Source organism: Chiloscyllium plagiosum, chromosome 15, assembly GCF_004010195.1.
Source record: "Chiloscyllium plagiosum isolate BGI_BamShark_2017 chromosome 15, ASM401019v2, whole genome shotgun sequence".
In the NCBI taxonomy this organism is placed as follows: Eukaryota; Metazoa; Chordata; class Chondrichthyes; order Orectolobiformes; family Hemiscylliidae; genus Chiloscyllium; species Chiloscyllium plagiosum.
Window position 1 is genome coordinate 51,748,203 of NC_057724.1, and position 19,620 is coordinate 51,767,822.

Sequence of the window (19,620 nt, forward strand, 5' to 3'; positions counted from 1 at the left end):
CCGAGAACCAGGAAAATCGAGGTTTCAGGCAACAGCCTTTCATCAGGAATGAGGCTGGGAGCCTCAGGGGTGGAGAGACAAATGGGAAGGGGATGGGGCTTGGGGAAAGGTAGCTGAGAGTACAATAGGTGATGGAGGTGGAGGTGAAGATGATAGGTCAGAGAGGAGGGTGGAGCGGATAGGTGGGAAGGAAGGTTTACAGATGGGACAGGTCATGAGGACGGTGTTGAGCTGGAAGGTTGCAACTGGGGTAAGGTGGGGACATCTCTGGGATACCTGTACCAATCGATCCCACTGCCCCGTGACTGCACATTTCAACTCCCCCTCCCAATCTGCCGAGGACATGCAGGTCCTGGGCTCCTCCATCGCCACTCCCTTACCACCCGATGCCTGGAGGAAGCACACCTCATCCTCCGCCTCAGGCCTCTTCAACCCCATGGCATCAATGTGGACTTCACCAGTTTCCTTATTTCCCCTCTTCCCACCTTACCCCAGTTCCAACCTTCCAGTTCAGCATCATCCTCATGACCTGTCCCATCTGTCAATCTTCATTCCCACCTATATGCTCCACCCTGCTCTGCAACCTATCACCTTCACCCCCACCTCCATCCACCTATTGCACTCTCAGCTACTAAATGGGGCCTAACTAGAACTTTTTAAAGTCTCAGGAGCACGTTGCTGCTTTTATATTCTAACCCTCTTGAGATAAATGTCAACATTACATTCGCTTTCTTAATCACAGACACGATCTGCAAGTTAACCTTTAGAGAATAGGAAGGGTTGAGAGGGATATGGCCCAAGTGCAGGCAAATGGCACTAGATTAGGTTAGGATGAGTTGGACCGAAGAGTTTGTTTACATGCTGTACATATCTATGACTGTGACTGTAGTTATTCAAAATGTCCACTGGATGGCAGGTGAGCCATCTTATTCCAAGAACACTAAACTGAAAACAATTATATAGCATACAAATACAAATTTAATGTTCAAATCCATTTGAAGTTTGATTGAAAGTTTCTGATTATAACATTATCTGTATATTATATTGCAAATGCTATGTTACAATATTTTAAAGTTGATTTTCCAGAATTACTATAGTTGTAATTTTCAGCTAAAACAAAAGTTATCTTTTCTCTCTTTTAGGTCCTTGGAGTTTCAATGTTCTGAGGAAATGTCATTGTATGAATGATTGAGAGGTAGTTTTAAAAGAAGTATTTTGGTTAATGCAGTTAAAATATTAAAACTGTACAGATTTTCTCCTTTCAGGAGAATGCTTAATGGAGTTGTTCACTGTCCACCTAGATTAAGTGCTTTGAAGAGGCAGTTTGTTGCCTGATAAATTGATATTTTAAGAGACTGTAAAATTATGGAAGCAAGTTAAATTCCTTCCAGTAGTGCCACTGTATTGTGTCTCTGATTAAATGAGCTTCGTGTAGTATGTTTGAAAGTTTCTCTAAACAATTATTTGACTTGTTAGAGTTTGGGAATAGGGAACTAAATTTTAAATAAAAAAATATATATATGATTGGTGCTGATTTTATAATTGCAAATCTTGTTCAGTTTTTCATACTTTGAAATTCCAAACAGAAGGACGAGGTTTAAAAATTATAATTAAAATTAACAGCGTCTAAAATAGCATGGATATTCATGCTTAAGTAATTTTTAAATTTGTATTTTATATTTTATTCACATCTGTCTTTGCAAGCAATCTTCAGGTTAAATGAACTACAGCTGGTCATAGTACAGTTTGTTTTAATAATGTAAATTAGTTTGAAGATATTAGACACCAAGAAAATTACCCATTTATGTTATTCCTTAAATATGGGTTATGTTTTTAATTTTTATGGTAAATTTTCCGTCATAATTATAAAGTTTCTAATAATTCATAGAATGCTTTTCAACATTGTTCTGCAGTACTCTGGCAGCTGGTTATTTTATCAACTCTATGTTGACATTAACTTATAATAAAAAAAAAGTACATGACACTTCTTGCCGGTCTTGTTTCATCTATCAAGGTTTTTTCTTTAAATCATTCCATGCCTTAAACTGCTTGCAGTACATAATCCCCCAAATCCATCTCCTGCAAAATATTTTGTTTATTTCAATTCAATAAATATTCAGCTTTATTTGCCAAATTTAAAAACTTGGCTTTTGCATCAAATTTTATTATTAGTTCATTAGATAAACCATGAATAAATGGTTGTCTTTTGAAGAATAGTTTGCTTTTACACACTTTAAGAACATTGTTCATATTTGGCAGTACTGCCATTAGTACACCACTGCGTTAAAGAACTGCTGGGGACTGTATATATGATTTTTAAAATAAGTGAAAGCAGACTTTTCTACTTTTAAAAAAAAGTTTGTTTCGTTGTAAAGGCAGTTCATCAACTGTATGTTTTCAACCGACTGAAATGTTTTATATTTACCTTATCCTGTTGGCCTCCATATTTTGTTGTTCATTGTACTGTTCTGATTTGTATTTATGTCATGAAACAGTAACTTTTTGAATAAAATTTAAACTATAAGGTTGTGCAATGGTATTCATTGTACAGTGATGTTGCAGAAGAATGTGTGTATCAGGGTAAAATAGGGATTGGCAATAAATACCAGCCTTGCCAGTGACACTGTCAACCTATTTTTTTCAAATAAAATGTTTCCTTTGAGAAGAAAGATAAGATTATGTATCTGCAACTAACATTTTGAAATTGAATTACATAAATCTTTTGCAATGTGAAAGTGGACAGGATTGAGTCTTAAAAGTATGCCCAGAATTAACAAGCTTATAGAAATAAAAGAAACTAACACATGAGAAATATAGTAAAAGGATGCTGAGAATACATTTGCATTGGGAACTGTATAGGACGTTCACCAGATGAAGCCATTTGTCCTATAGCATAATAAATATAATAAATTGGGCCTATATTCTCTGGAATTGAGAAGAGTGGAAGGTGGCCTCACGAGAGTCTGAAGGGGTATAATGGGCTAAAGTTTTAGAAATTATTTCTGCTAATCAGGGAACCTAATACATTGTTGCAGTCTTAGGTTAATGTCCAACTACATGGAAGTCGAATGAAAAATTCTCTTGTCAAATTCTCTCTCTACTTCACTGAAACATGTGAATCTTAGGAATTCTGTGTCCAAAGAGATGTAAATGTTTTATCATTGAATATGTTTAAAATTGGGAAAGACAAATTTTTTTGGTGTCTCAGAGAATCCTGGTACAAACAGGAAGCAGGCAATGGAATTATGAAGCCCAAGATCAAGCATGATCAGACTGATTGACAGAAGGGGCTTGGCAGATTGTATTATCTGCAGCTCCTATCTTATGTTCTTAAGGCAAAGCAAAACTTGGAAACAAACACAATCACAGATGCAAAACCTAAATCAGTTTTTTTTTCACTACAACAACGAGTGCAGTCAGACCAGATGTACAAAACTCAGAGATTTTAATGCAATAAGAATGACCACATATAGCAATCTGTTCAGAAAGGTATATGCTTCTTGTTTAACCAAATAGTAATAATCAAAATTTGCCTTTAACAAAGTAGTTGACAAATAATCTCGAACAACAATGCACCCATTTTTCTTCTGTCCTGAGTTATGTAATGGAATCAAATATCAGGAATAGGTTTAAGGACCTGAATGACACCCCAATAAACAGCAGTCCTGCATTTGGAAAGAAAAACTAGACAGTGTAATTATTTCACAAATGGTGTCAAAATATTAATCATCAGATTGATAATGAAGTAGAAAAGTGTTGGAAATCAAATATTCAATTTTTTTTGGCTTTTTTCCTTTCAGTAAAGTTAATTTATGGTTTAGTCTTAAGTCATACAATTTTTATACATATTTTAAAAAGATCAGGAAAACACAAACAAGAGGCTTATATCATTGCTGCTAATCTACCAAAAGTAACACACACTTTTGTTCAACCCTAGACAAGAGTAGAATACCATCTGTGTAAAACAAAAAAGGGTTTTCTTGTAGGAGGAGGAGCCTTTGGTGCAAAACATGAGGAAAATGTCATCCAAGGCTTGGAAATACAACATACAGCTTAGCATGCATTTGCTCTCAAGTAAACGCACGATCAGGTCAATGTTCATGGCATCCAATTCAACAGATTCCTTAACCAGGTTGCTTGTGATGAAGGGGAGACATGTGACTTCTGCAATCAAACTTATTCTAGCACAAATCACTTTCAAGAAAATAACTTTTCAGGAGGCAAATAATTGTACTTCCACTGTGTTCTAACTTTGAGATTAAAATCAAAGTTTGCAATGTGTCAACAAGTGACAATATCAATTATCTATTGAGTGCACAGCACAAAGAGACCATTTGGCCCAGTTCATTCCGTAACAACCTACCATCCTACTTCATCTTACTGTAACCATAAATCCTCTTCCTTTCTACCATATTCTTATCTCGCTTTCCTTTTAATACATCTATGCTACTGGATTCAATTATTCTTTTTGGCTTCAATTATTCTTTTTGGAAGTACCTGTCACATTCTTAGCAGCTTAGGTAAATAAGTTTTGGCTGAATTTCATATTAGGCTTAGTAGTGATTATATTCTGGTAAAGATCTCTAGTTTTGGATTCTCCCTTGAACACAAACATTTTTTCATCTAACTTGTCAAATTCTTTCATTATGCTCTATCTGATTACTTTCAACATTGATTTCCTGGTACGAATATCCTTTCAATCCTTTCATCATTGTGAATCTCCTGGCAGGTGTAGCTCCAAGTGGCAACAATACCTTTATATCTTTCTTGTGACATTGATATAAAATTATGCACACTTCTACCAATTTTGATCTAACCTAGTTAAGTGCAAGTTTTATATAGACTTATCTGCTTTTTCCTTTTATCTCTTGAGAAAATAATCCTCAATCTTTTGAAATTGTCCAACAGGTTCTTGCAACCTAAATGGATGAATGATTTGGAGATGTCTGTGTTGGACTGGGGTGTACAAAGTTAAAAATCACACAACACCAGGTTATAGTCCAACAGATTTAATTGGAAGCACACTAGCTTTTGGAGCGACGCTGATGAAGGAGCGTCGCTCCGAAAGCTAGTGTGCTTCCAATTAAACTTGTTGGACTATAACCTGGTGTTGTGTGATTTTTAACTAAATGGATGAAAGCAGTCTGGCAGGGTGGAAGGGCAAACTGTTCATGCCCTTGTACAGAAAGTCATTCAAGCAAGTGATGACAGAGGATAATATTGTCAGATGAATGGACACAATTAGCTACAGCTGACAGTGAGAGCTCAAAATATTGTCTTGCCTGCCCGGTGCTGGAGTTCTGGACATCTGTGTTGGGCTGAGGAGGAATTTTGCAGTGAGAAGCAAAGGATATGTGGTTGGGGTATACAAAGGTACCAGTGACATAGATGGAACTAGAAAAGGGGTTCTGTTGAGGGAATAGAAGTAGCTAAAGACAGAATGTTCAAGGCAGAAACCTCTGGATTATTATCTGAGCCATGAGAAAATTGGCATTGGACGTGAATATATTGCTTAAAGATTAGTGAGCGAGAAATGGGTTTTGAATAGTAGCAGCAGTATTGGAGATATTTAAAACTATACTGTTAGGGTGGTATTCATCTGAACTGTGCTGGAACCAGTGAATCATGTAACTGGGGCAGTAGAAAGAACTTGTGGTGTAGGAGATAACAACATGGATAGTGGATTGCTTAGGTAAGTGGGTAGGCATAAATAGGAGAAAGTGAGGACTGCAGATGCTGGAGACCAGAGTTGAAAAATGTGGTGCTGGAAAAACACAGCAGGCCAGGCAGCATCTGAGGAGCAGGAGAATCGACATTAGGCCTGATACGTCAATTCTCCTGCTTCTTGGATGCTGCCTGGCCTGCTGTGTTTTTCCAGCACATTTTTCAACGGTAGGCATAAATAGGTAACTTTATTAAGAAGTTGTTACTAATGATGTCACAATCTGTATTGAGGCCTCAATTATTTACAATTTACACAAATGACATGGCTGAAGGCATGTTTCTAAATTTGTTTTTGATACTTTCCTACCTTTGCAACCTGTGAAGAGAACATAAAGTCTGCAGTGGGATATGGAGTCAGTGTGTGGGCAAACATTTGGCAATTGGAATACAGTGAGAAAATGTGAATTTGTTTTTCTTTTCTCCTTGTCAAAGTAAACAATATTATTTTAAGTAGATAGAAATTGCGGAAATTTCAAGTACAAACAAATATGTTTGACCTCGTACATAAACATAAAGGGCTTGTCATGTCATTAGGAAGGCAGATGAACTGTTATGTATTAGAAGAGGAATGGAATATATGTGAGGATGTTTTTCCACATTTTGGGCATTGGTGAGACCACATCTGGAGTACTTTTACAATTTTGGACTCTTGTTTAAGAATATTGTTAGGAGCAGTTCAGAGAAGGTTCTCTCAGCTGATTATCTTACCAAGAAAGTTAGGACTAACTGGATCTCTACCAATTGAAGTTTAGAAGAGTGAAGGGTGATCGTATTAAAGCAGAAGAACCTGAGGGAACTTGAATGGATGGTGCTGAAATGACGTTCCTCTATTGAGAGAGTGTAGGGCTGAGTGTGTTTTTTGGAAATAGAGATTCTTCTGTTTAAGACAGGTGAGAAAGTTGTTTCTTTCAGATGGAACTCTCTCCCCTAAAGAATGGTGCAGGCAAGGTCATTGTATATTTTTAAAGCAGTGGTAGACAGATTTTTGAATATTGGTATTAGTGTTCAATGAGAATGTGGAATTGACCATAATCAAATCAGCCATGATCTTTGAATGGCAGAACTGGATTGCAACCAAATGGCGTTGTACTCCCAGGGTCTTGGGTTGATTTTTCTTACTAACTAGTCTTATGTTTTGGTGATTTGTTTATTTCTGTCCCCTTTTTGTACCTAATTCATATTATATAGCGGTATGTGGCCTCCTTATTCTTCCTGAAATGCATTTTTAGCACAAAAATATGTGTTGAAATTCATTGCCAGTTAACCCATGTTACAAGCTATTAATAATATCCAATATTTATTAGACTTGCCAATTTGTTATTGCTGCAGATTTTAAAATTGTACTTCAAATTTTCAAGTCCAAATCACTGATGTAAATGTGAACAACGGTGGTCCCAGCATTGACCCCTGCAGAACACCACTGTCTATTTCTGTCAGTTTGGATATCTACCCTCACTCCAATTCTGTTTATAGCCAGCTTATCTATTTTGCTATTTGTCTGCGTCTTCTGATCTTAGTCATGTGTCTACTTTATCAAAAGCCTTTTGAAATTCCATTTACCATTACTCTTGTATATTTTTGAACCTCTTCAAAGAATTAATAAGTTCAATATTGTAATAACTTCACTTTTTGTGGAATTGTAGGATTGTAGAGATATCTGGATTGTTAACTTTTTAACAAGACATTTCTCAAACTATACAGTTCCGGCTGTTTATTTTTATCACCTTGTGTTTGAACAGTATTTTACTGGCATTAGATTTTTTTCTTGGACTCCCATTGGGGAGCAGCCTGCTAAGGAACACTCTGCTCAACTCCTATTTCCTGTTTTTTGAAGCATCTTTGTTGTGAAACCTGATTGCTCTCTTGAACAGTGACTAGAAGACAACTTAATACTGTTTCATGAGCAAGCTGGCAAAATTTCCAGAGACAACAGCTTATGTTTGTGATATTCATTTGCACATGCCAGAATATCAGATAGACAGCCATCTACACATCTCAGCCCTGTTCCTTTTTGGCCTCAAGAACTAAGACTTATTAACTAAAAATATTATTCCCCACCCCCACCAAAGTGAATCATTGCAGAAAAAATCCCACCCTTGATCGATGTGTTTGTTTGTGCATGTTTTGGGTCATTTAATGAGTTAAACATTTATATTTTCATATTGCAAATTAAGTGTGTTGACTTGTTTTGCACCTTCATTAACTAATTTGTTTAATAAAATAAATCAAAAACTTTGTCTATTAAAGAAACTAGGTTGACTTTTTCTTTCAAATCTAATATAAAGAAAACATGGTCATATCAGGAACTGTGTAAAACATTTATGTTTCTACTATAGAGTAGTGGAATTACAACAAGAGCACACCTCCCACCTGGTCATAACACAACATTTTTCAGGCATGCTTCATTATTATAATGATGGGACATGTGGCAATGAATCTTACAAAATCAAATGCGTCTTGTTAATTGGACATGTAATTTGGTCACTTACTGCTGCAATTCTGGGACGTTGAGACACCTGAAGTTGTCCAGGCCACCGTGTAAGATGTCATATCAGCAAGTACCGGTGGATATCACATGATCCTTTCCTGTGGTTAAATGATGCACGTGATTGTAAAAGAGATATAGGTGATAACAGCAGTTCTTCTCTGGATAATTTATACTCTAACCTGTTGGTGGTTTCAATCAAGCCCAGAATTTTCATCTCTAGAAAGGAAGCTGATTTTAATGATAAAAATCACTAGGATAACGTGATGGAAATCAAGCCACAATATTCCTGGAGTTATCATAAAAGTTAATACTTCTATCCAAAGCCCCCAATTTATCCCTCTGATTTGAATGGTTAACAAAAAACACGGACCAGGTTTCTGTACTTAATGAGAATTTCTACATGTTACAAATAAATAAATCCTAACTGCAGGTAGATCACTATGAAGTGTTGGCGTAACTGTACGTTAAAACTCTCAACATCCCTACACACAGACGTAGACAAAAAAAATTGTATTATGGGAAAAGGGAATAAAGTACTGAGGAAGCAGTTCAGTGGCATCAGTCCTTAGTATTCAATGATGGGGATTCTGTTTGCTTCCAAAGCCCTTTACATAGAACAATATAGCACAGGGACAGGCCCTTTGGCCCACCATGTCTGTGCTAATCAAAATGCCACTGGAAAGTAATACTATCTGCCTACATATGGTCTGTATCCTTTTATTCCCTGCTTGTTCCATGTGTCTGTCTAAATAGTAACTTATTTGCTTCTAACACCTCATCTGGCATCACATCCCAGGCACCTATCACCTGTGTTTTAAAAAAAATTCTTTGTGCATCTCCCTTAAACTTGCACCTTCTCCAAAGCTTACACATCTTCCCTATAGTTGGGGATCAGAACTGCATACATTACAGTCAGTTGTATAAAGTAGTAGTTCTGTTCTCGTGCAATCCCATTTTTAAGAAAATTGCAGAATAGCTGCACTATTTAAACTAATGGGGCCAGAAGTGCGTTATAACCAATGCACACTTTAAAAGTTCAAGCTATAGAAACAGTGTTCCCAATTCATCAACTGTGTTATAGCGAATTTGCATTCACGAAACGTGTTATAGCATAACAACCTGTACTCCACATGTGGCCTAATTAAAGTCTTATCACACATGACTTGCTAACTTTTATACTCTGTCCTGACCAATGAAGGCAAGCATGCCATATACCTTCTTTACAACCTTATTCACTTGTGTTGCCATTTACGGGGAGCTACAGGTGTGCTGTTTCTTCACAGTTGCTGGTTCAAAATCCTGGAACGCAACCTCCCATCAGCATTATGGAAGCATCTACATGACCCTGACAAGAAGAGTTCAAGAAGGCACCTCCCCAGCACTTTCTGAGGGAACTGAGCGGTCAACAATTCAAAGCTGCCCTAGCCAAAGATGCAAACATTCTTTAACCAACTAAGAAAATCTGCACTTTTTCATTCGAAAGCTAGCCAACCTGGCTTACTGAAAAAAGATTCAGCACAGCCCCTGCAGAATTTCTTAAACAGGTAGCTAACAGGACTGGTCCCCTAAGCTGTAGTACCTTTCTCGGGCCACTGGAATCTGAATATAAATACAGCAGTTATAGCTGAAACATGGTGAGTATCTTGTCTTTGCGACTTCGTCTGAGTGCAGCAGGGCCGAAAGGGTAGATCTGAGAAAGATATCTGAAGACAGTGAGACATTGGGAGCTGAACTCTGGAGGCATTAATGAAGTCAGGAGTAGTTGATTGGTGAGTTTCAAGACTTTCGTCTCTTATGAAACTGGGACATTTGTTGAAAGTGGTGCTGGGGAAACGTAAGTATTATACTCAATTTATTGTGGAACTATTTACACTCCATAACATAACAGAAAATCAATGAGTGGGATTTCTGACCTTAAAACTTAATTGGTTAAAGGAAACACAATGAAAAACAATTGGACAGGTGATATATTGCAACTGTAGCATGTGGGAACTGAAACCAGTATGATCAATGGCAACTACAATTGCAGTAACTGTCCACAGCTCAAGGAACTTGGGCTCAGAGATTTGGATAGAGTTTTGGATCACTGCATTAGTAAAGAATCGATCTGTACAGGAGTGAGTAATGATTTTGGTGCAGATGATCAAGGATCAGATCTGTAGAGGAGTAAGTAATGATTTTGATGCAGGTGGTCAAGGACCAGATCCGTACAGTAGACAGTAGTGATTTCGGTGCAGACAATCAAGGATTAGATCTGTACAGGAATGAGTAATGATTTTGGTGCAGATGATCAAGGATCAGACCTGTAGAGGAGTGGGTAATGATTTTGGTGCAGATGGTCAAGGATCAGGTCTGTAGAGGAGTGCGTAATTTTTGTGCAGAGGATCAGGAATCAGATGTGTACAATAATGAATAATGATTTTGGTGCAGATGATCAAGGATCTGATCTGTTACAGTAGTGGGTAATGATTTTGGTGCAGATGGTTGAGGATCAGATCTGTGCAGGAGTGAGTAATGATTTTGGTGCAGATGATCAAGGATCTGATCTGTACAGTAATGGGTAATGATTTTGGTGCAGACGATTAAGGATCAGATGTATACAGGAGTGAGTAATGATTTTGGTACAGATGGTCGGGGATCAGATCTGTGCAGGAGTGAGTAATGATTTTGGTGCAGATGATCAAGAATCAGATCTGTAGAGGAGTGAGTAACGAATTTGGTGCAGATGATCAAGAATCAGATCTATACAGGAGTGAGGCACAGTGGTTGGCACTGCTGCCTCACAGCGCCGGGGACCCGGGTTCGGTTCCCGCCTCGGGCAGCTGACTGTGTGGAGTTTGCGCGTTCTCCCCGTGTCTGCGTGGGTTTCCTCCGAGTGCTCCGCTTTCCTCCCACGGTCCAAGGGTGTGCAGGTTGGGTGAGTTGGCCATGCTAAATTGCCCGTAGCGTTAGGTAAGGGGTAAATGTAGGGGTATGGGTGGGTTGCGTTTCAGCGGGGCGGTGTGGACTTGTTGGGCCACAAGGGCCTGTTTCCACACTGTAAGTAATCTAATCTAATATCTTTTAGATCAATGTTCCAAAGGGTCCTGCCATTAACTGCATACTTTCCTCTTGCATTTGACCTCCCAAAATGCATCACATTACAACTGTCTGGATTAGATGCCATCTGCCATTTCTCTGCCCAACTTTTCTGCTATATACTTTGAGAGCTTTCCTCACTACCTCCAACTTCAAATTTTTGTGTCATTTGCAAATCTACTGATCAGACCATCTATATTTTAACAAGGAACAGGTTTCAGCACTGATCCTTGGAAAAACACAACTGGTGTCACACCTCCTGTCAAAAAAAAATCCCTCCACAACTACTTTATATTTCCTATGGTAAAGCCAATTTTGATTCCAATTCGCTAACTTAACAAGGATCCCAAGCAATTTAATTTTCTGGACCAGCCTACCATGAGAGGCCTTGTCAAATGCTTCAGTAAAGTCTATGTCGACAATATCTACTGTCCCACTCTCATCAATCGTCATCTTCATTTCCTCAAAAAACTCATCATTTTTGTGAGACAAGACCTCCCCTGCATAAAACCATGCCTACGATCCTGAATAAATCCATTATTTTTCAAATGTGAGTAAATCCTGTCCATAAAAATCTTCTCCAATAATTTCCCCAGCACTGATGTAAGGTTCACTGGCCTATAATTTCCTGAATTGTTTCTTAAACAAAGGAAAACACTGGCTATTCTCCAGTCTTCTGGGACCTCAAGATGATACAAAGATATCTGTCAAGGTGCAAGCAATCTCCTTTCTTGCTTCCTTCAGTATCCTAAGGGAGGGATATATCTACCTTCATGTTTTTCAAGATACCAAACACCACAGCCTCCTTAATATGTTCTACATGCCTCAGAATATAAATGTACTCCTCCCTGATCTTGCTATCATCCACATTCTTCTCCATAGTGAATTCTGCTGCTAAGTACTAATTACAGAGTGAGTATTAGCCACTTCCTCTGGCTCCATGCATAAATTCCTTCCTTTGTCCTTGAGTAGACCTAAACTTTCCTCATTACCCTCTCATTTCTAATAGCAAGAGGATGCTAATGGAATTTTCTTTTATCTTTCTTGTCAGGGACATTTTGTGGTCCTTCCAACCCTCTAAATTTTTTATTTAAATTAATTTCTGCTTCCTTTATATTCCTAAAGGAACCTTGTTTGATTTTAGTTTCCTTAACTTTACATATGCTTCTTTTTTACTAAACCTTCAATATCTTGTCAAGCAATGTTCCAAAATCTTGCCATTCTTACCTGTCATCCTCTCTGGAACATGCTGGTACTGAACTCTAATCAACTGACCTTTAAAAGACACCCACACATCAGATGTGTATTTCTCCTTGAACAGCCATCCCAATCTAAGTTCTCCAGTTCCTGAGTAATATTATTGTAATTCGCCTTCCCCCAAATTAGCATTTCCACCCGAGAACCAGTCATATTCTTATCCATAACTGTCTTACAACTTAATGCATATGATCACTGTTCACAGAATGCTCCCCCACTGACCTGGACAGGCTCATTCCCCAATATAAGGTTTATTGCAGCCCCTTCCCTAGATGACTATCTACATATTGTTTCAAGAAATCTTCCTGGCTGCAGCGAACAAATTCTGACCCATCTAGGTCCGTGGCACTAAGGGAATCTAGTCAATGTTGAGAAAGTTAAAATCACCCATTACAACAGCCCTGTTTTTACATCTTTCCCTGATCTGCTTTTCATTCTTGCTCCTTTATCTCCTGCTGGCTATTGGGAGGCCTATAGTAGAACCCCATCAAATTGCACCCATCCTATTCTTAAGTTCTTCCCTTATGGCTCTGCTGGATTAACCGTCCAAGATGTCCTCTCAATACAACTGTGTTTGAGTTCTTTTAGCTTTTTCTTTGGTTTCTTTCTCCTCTTCACAGGAGGTAGAGTGTGACTGGTTCTCAAATTATAAATGCTCTACCTTGCTGAAAAGCAATGGTTTACAGCAACCAATAAGAAAACAGCTGACAGTCTTTTGCTTCAGGTGTTTTAGTGGAGATAGACACCATTCCCCTTCCAGAGGCCAAAGGGCTTCTCACTATCATTCACACCTACTATCTGTACAGCTACCCAAGAACCAATAGCAACCTGTTGTTAACCTTATCTCACTTTGTACATACCTCTGAGTCGCATGCTGTCTCCGTTTACACTCTTTCTCCCCCCCCCCCCCCCCCCCCCCCACAATTGATGGCAAAGCAATTGTCTAAATATATTGTTGAGACCATCATAACTTTTCTAATTTTTGATTTGGAACTGAGTAGTATAGTTGAGAATTAAACTTTGCACATCAGCTTGTTTAAAATAGAGAACAAAAGACTAGATATTTGCTGTTGGCAACTGGCCTGGAAAGCTATGCAGATTAATTACTGCTCCAAGAATACCATTAACAAATTGGCACCATGATGTCATTGTACTCCAGGACTGGTAGCTTCGTTGACTGTTGAATTGGTCAATCAAATGATGACTGGTACTGGCCAGTCAACCATAAAGTATGTTGGAAAAGAAAGAGAAACCTGGTGTGAACTGGTTTTAACTGGGTACTTGGGCAGGAGATGGTGCTGCTTTCAATCCTGCAGGACTGGGTTGTTTGGTTTTGTGCACTCGTTATCAATTTGTTAAAAATTCTGGAGGAAAAAATGTCTAAGAAATAAGGAAACATCTCTGGAGATCTTGGGAAGCTGTTTGCATTAATCGGTGACTTTGGAATTCAATCAAGATACAATCTTACATATCCATTCGATTTCATGAAGGTTTTTATTACCGTTATTGAACTAGAAACATTGTGATTAAAAAATCTCAACTGTCTGTCATTTGGTGTGTGTGGCGATTGGTGATCAAAGAAGATTGGGCTTAGATTGTTGATATTAATTAGATTACCTTATAGTTCATCTGTATTTTGCTCAAGTTGGATTACTAATAATTTGGTGTCCAAGATCAGTTATTTATAAAATCTAGTTAGGAACAATTGAGCAATTTTGGGGGTCATGGGATATGTTAATTTTGCATGTTGTGAATCCAGGAATAAATTAGGTTGATTTGGTCTGGCTGGCCATGTCTGTATCATAATATAACTCTCAGTGGGTTTCAGTAATTTCCTTTTTAAAATATAGCCTTGTCCTTTGTTGCAAAACAATCCTTTTCACAAGTCAGTCCATAAGCAAAAACAAAATAAAAAGATTCAGCCATGACAGAAACAACTTCGTCGACTGTCTCTATTTTATTTTATTGGAATTTCATCTCTAAATCAGTGCAGTAAAAATCATGAGGTTATCTCTAAACACTGAAAGGTGTTCAATTCAAAGTCTCTAGTTAAAGATCAGATATCCAGTTTTGGCTGGTACAGTCCAAGTTTTTCCTTAAATGTCCACCATCTTTCTCCAGATGGCTGAAATGTTGTGGTTTTCAGCTGTTCTGAGACCCAGCATCTTTAACCCTTGAATCTATTACCCCATCCTTTTAGGAAGCCTTGTTCTAGATGAGGGGCAGTTTAAAATATGACAGCAGCATGCAGCTCCACCAGAGTGATGATGGGTGCTAAGTCCCTTTAAATCCTCATTTTTAAAGTAATGTGTGTAGCTTACCTAATTGATCTGAGAGACCTGATTGCTATCCTGAAAAATCCAATGAAATGGTTGGTGATATGTGCAAACACTCTGCAGTTGAAACAGCCCTTTTCTGCTCTTATTCTCATAACCTTTACCTCATCATTACAGGTGTGGCATTACAACCATTTTCAAACCTCATATTGGGGTCTGTGTGGGGAAAAAGGTTGGAAAGCATTGATCTCGAGAAGCAGTTGGCTGGAGGGTGTCAGATTGACAGAGATGACTGCCAGATAGCAAATGCAGTTGTGGAAGAAATCCCTGTAGCTTCCGCCTCCTCCTCACCATTAAAACCCCAGATCTTTACTTTGAAGAGCTGACTGTTTTAGGCCTGTTTGGACCAGCAAAACTTGTCAGAGTCAGGGATGGAGAATTAAAATTGTGGATCAGGACGCTCGGTCAAGACAATGTCATTGGGTCAGTTGTTAATTGCATTTGTTGTAAGGATAAGCCCAATAAGTACAGAGCACTTAGTTTAACTTCAGTATTGTAATTTCTAGAAATAATTATTCAAGATAAAATCAGTCATCATGTGGAAAAATACGGGTTGATTAGGAAGTGTCGGTGAGGATTTTGAAAGCAGAAATTGTGATAACTAATTTGCTTGAGTTTTCTGAAGAGCTAACAAAGGCTCGATGAGGCTAACACTGTTGATGTGGTGTATGTGGACTTCCAGAAGGTATTTGATTCAGTCCCACACAACAGACATGAGGAACATCATAGGTCATGGAATAAAAGGGACAAAAGCAATGTGGACATAAAATTGGATCAGTGATAGGAAACAGAGTAGGTACTGGGATGGCACAGTGGCTCAGTGGTTAGCACTGCTGCCTCACAGCACCAAGGTCCCAGGTTCAATTCCAGCTTCGGGCGACTGTCTTTGTGGAGTTTGCACATTCTCCCCGTGTCTGCGTGGGTTTCCTCCCACAGTCCAAAGATGTGCAGGTCAGGTGAATTGACCATGCTAAATTGCCCACAGTGTTAGGTGCATTAGTCAGAGGGAGATGGGTTTGGGTGGGTTACTCTTCAGAGGGTCACTGTGGACTGGTTGGGGCTGAAGGGCCTGTTTCCACACTGTAGAGAATCTTAAAAAAAAATCAATGGACATTTTTCAGGCTGGAGGAAGATTTCGTAGTCAGGTGACCTCCAGGATTGTTATACAAATATTAACAGTTTTCATAAGCATGCATTAAAACTCTAAACGTGTAAGCCACGTTTAAGCCTAGATGGACTCTGCAATTTGCAAACAACAGTATTGGAACAGAGTGTATTCATGCAGTCTGTAATTGGACCATCAACTTCCTGTCAAAATCAGACAGGCTTAGAACTGCCTGGCCCAGTGCTAACAGCTACGTTGTTTCAGGAAAAAAAATGGTTGTTTACATTTCCAGTACCTGGGAAGCTAATGTAGACTTGAGACTGTTTATTAAGAGATTTAAGACTGTTTACTGAAGAGTCCTGTGAAGAGATTTATAGGGTTTAATTAAAATACACTAGTAGAGTCTGATATATATTGTTTTTCCTTGATAAAGTGTTCCATAGTGTTGAACCTTCCCCTGTCTCTAGTCTCCTTCGTCTATCTCACTGCATAACATGTCTGAGTTAAAAAGGGTTACTACAAACTGGTCAAGATTAGTCAGAGTACATTTACCCATCTTTCACTTTACAATAGTTTGTAATGGAGTTCCCCATGGACAGGTATTAGGATACTTGCTTTTTCTAATTTAGTAATAATCTAGATCTTGGTGTGCAGGGGACAATTTCAATGTTTGCAGATGACACAAAACTTGGAAGAATTGTAAACTGAAAGAGGGAGAGTATACAACTTCAAAAGGACATGGACAAGTTTCTGGAGTGGATGAATAGGTGGCAGATGTGGCTCAGTGCAGAGACGTGAGGTGATGAATTCTGGTAGGAAGAACAATAACATAGGATAACATAACAGTAACATAAATGGATGGGGGGGGGGGGGGGGGAGTGTAATTCTGAGGTGCAAGAGCATAGAGATCTGGGTGTGTGCATGCACAGATCATTGAAGATGGCAGGACAGGTTCCTCAACTTTATTAAAAGAGCAAGGAGGTGATGTTGAACTTGTATAATACAGTTGCTAGATCTCAGCTGGAGCATTATATTCAACTCTGGATGCCACATTATTGGAAGAGTATAAACTGACAAAATGGTTCCAAGAATGAGAAATGTCAGTTGAGGATTGAAGAACATGGAACTGTTTTTATTGGAGAGAAGGCTAAAAGAGATTTTCAAAATTATGAGGGGGATGGATAGAATTGATGGGGAGAAACTGCTCCCATCCATAAAATAACCAAAAACCAGAGGACACAGATTTACAGTGATTTACAATAGAAGGACAGACGAGGTGAGAAAAAACTTACATGCAGCAAGTAATTCAGGTATGGAATACCCTGCCGGGAAGTGTGGTGAAGGCAGGTGCGCTCGAGGCTTTCAAGAGGGTATTGGATAATTATCGGGATAGAAATAATGTACAAGGTGTGCAGAGAGAGCAGGAGATTGACAGTAGGCAAGAATGCTTATTTAAAGATCTGGCTAGAAAGACCTGTAATCAAATATTTAATAAGGATGGGGTGTACAGGTTATTTCATTTTAAATATGTGACATTGGTCAGAAGTGAATCACCGTTCTCATGATTATGGTTTATAATTCTATTTTTTTATATAAAACAACATTATTATTCAGCGACACCATGTGGCATCTGAACTTTAAACTCTTTTTTTGAAATGACTGTCTTTAAATATTGAGAAGTTGCAAACAACAGTTCTGTGCTATATTGTTTGGTCATTCTTCTGGTCTCTGTTCTATCAGAAACTCGACGCTTACCCGAACCACTCGCACTTGTTTCTGTCAAATATTGCACTATTTCCATAAAATAAGTTGCTGAATGAACAGAGTCTGTACTGTTTGAGCATTTTAGCTGTTTTTCAGGGGTCTGCTAGTGATTCTGTAGCATAGAAATTAACAGATTCATCCCATGGTTATCTGTACAAAAGCTAAAGGAAATATTTTTGAGTTTTTTTTTTACATTAAAATAAATGTATATGTTGACAAACATGAGCAATACCTCAATAGCTTGTTAAATTTGTTTTGACTGCACACGGAGTCTTTCATTACTTCCATTTTTAGCCCCATGCAGAAAATCATTCTCACACTTCTTTGGTAGATTTCTATTGAATTTGTGATGGAGTGTTACAAGTTCTGAAATCATACCAAACTTGAAAAGTTAATTCTCCCCATAGGTACTGCCAGATCAGCTAAGTTTCTTCAGCATTGTATTTGTTAAAAGATCCAGCAGCAGTACCTTGGTTAATAAGCAGACCTAAGCCAATGAGACGGAGACTTGCATAGAGCATAGAACATTATAGCGCAGTACAGGCCCTTCGGCCCTCAATGTTGCGCCGACCTGTGGAATCAATCTGAAGACCATTTAACCTAAACTATTTCATTCTCGTCCGTGCGCCTATCCAATTACCATTTAAATGCCCTTAAAGTTGGCGAGTCTACTACTTTTGCAGACAGTGCATTCCATGCCCCTACTACTTTGAGTAAAGAAACTACCTCTGATATCTGTCCTATATCTATCACCCCTCAGTTTAAAGCTCTGTCGCCTCGTGCTAGCCATCGCCAACCGAGGGAAAAGGCTCTCACTGTCCAACCTATCTAACTCTCTGATTATCTTATATGTCTCAATTAAGTCACTTCTCAACCTTCTTCTCTCCAACAAAAACAGCCTTAAGTCTCTCAGCCTTTCCTCGTAAGACACCCTCCCCCCCCCCCCCCCCCCCCCCATACCAGGCAACATCCCAGTAAATCTCCTCTGAACCATTTCCAAAGTTTCCACATCCTTCCTATAATGTGGTGAGCAGAACTATACGCAATACTCCATATTTGGCCGCACCAGAGTTTTGTACAGCTGCAGCATGATCTCATGGTTCCGAAACTCAAACCTTCTACCATTAAAAGCTAACACACCGTATTAACAACCCTATCAACCTGGGTGGCAACTTGCAAGGATCTATGTACTTGGACACTGAGATCTTTCTGCTCATCTACACTACCAAGAATCTTACCATTAGCCCAGTACTCTGCATTCCTGTTACTTCTTCCAAAGTGAATCACCTCATACTTTTCCACAATAAAATCCATTTGGCACCTCTCAGCCCAGCTCTACAGCTTATCTGTGTCTCTCTGTAACCAACAACATCCTTCGTCACTATCCACAATTCTACCGACCTTAAGTGACATCCGCAAATTTACTAACACATCCTTCTATGCCCTCATCCAGGTCGTTTATTAAAATGACAAACAACAGTGGACCCAAAACAGATTCTTATGGTATCCCACTAGTAAATGAACTCCAGTATGAATATTTCCCATCAACCACCACCCTCTGTCTTAGATTCCCTTCAGTATGAAAACAGGCCCTTCAACTCTACAAGTCCACACCGACCCTCCGAAGAGTAACCCCCCCAGACCCATTCCCCTACTCTATATTTACTCCTGACTATTGCAGGAGGAGAAAGTGAGGGCTGCAGATGCTGGAGATCAGAGCTGAAAATGTGTTGCTGGAAAAGCGCAACAGGTCAGGGAGCATCCAAGGAACAGGAGAATCGACGTTTCGAGCATAAGCCCTTCTTCAGGAATGAGGAAAGTGTGTGCAGCAGGCTATGATAAAAGGTAGGGAGGAGGGACTTGGGGGA

The 19,620-nt window shown here is 38.9% G+C and overlaps 1 protein-coding gene and 1 long non-coding RNA gene across 7 annotated transcripts in view; one reads left to right on the top strand and one right to left on the bottom strand.

Annotated features, from left to right (window-relative positions):
* Positions 1 to 2,524, top strand: part of stag2b (stromal antigen 2b) — a 159,768-nt gene extending 157,244 nt beyond the window's left edge. For all 6 annotated transcript variants that reach the window (XM_043704888.1, XM_043704889.1, XM_043704885.1 and 3 more), the window contains one exon: positions 1,143 to 2,524. In XM_043704888.1, the coding sequence (XP_043560823.1) occupies positions 1,143 to 1,166 (24 nt within the window). In that variant the 3' untranslated portion in view covers positions 1,167 to 2,524. The remainder of the gene's footprint in view (positions 1 to 1,142) is intronic.
* The window catches only part of LOC122557315, a 37,687-nt gene that overhangs the window by 6,843 nt on the left and 11,224 nt on the right, over positions 1 to 19,620 (bottom strand). The window contains exon 3 of the long non-coding RNA XR_006313796.1: positions 8,214 to 8,310. This is a non-coding gene — a long non-coding RNA (uncharacterized LOC122557315). The remainder of the gene's footprint in view (positions 1 to 8,213; positions 8,311 to 19,620) is intronic.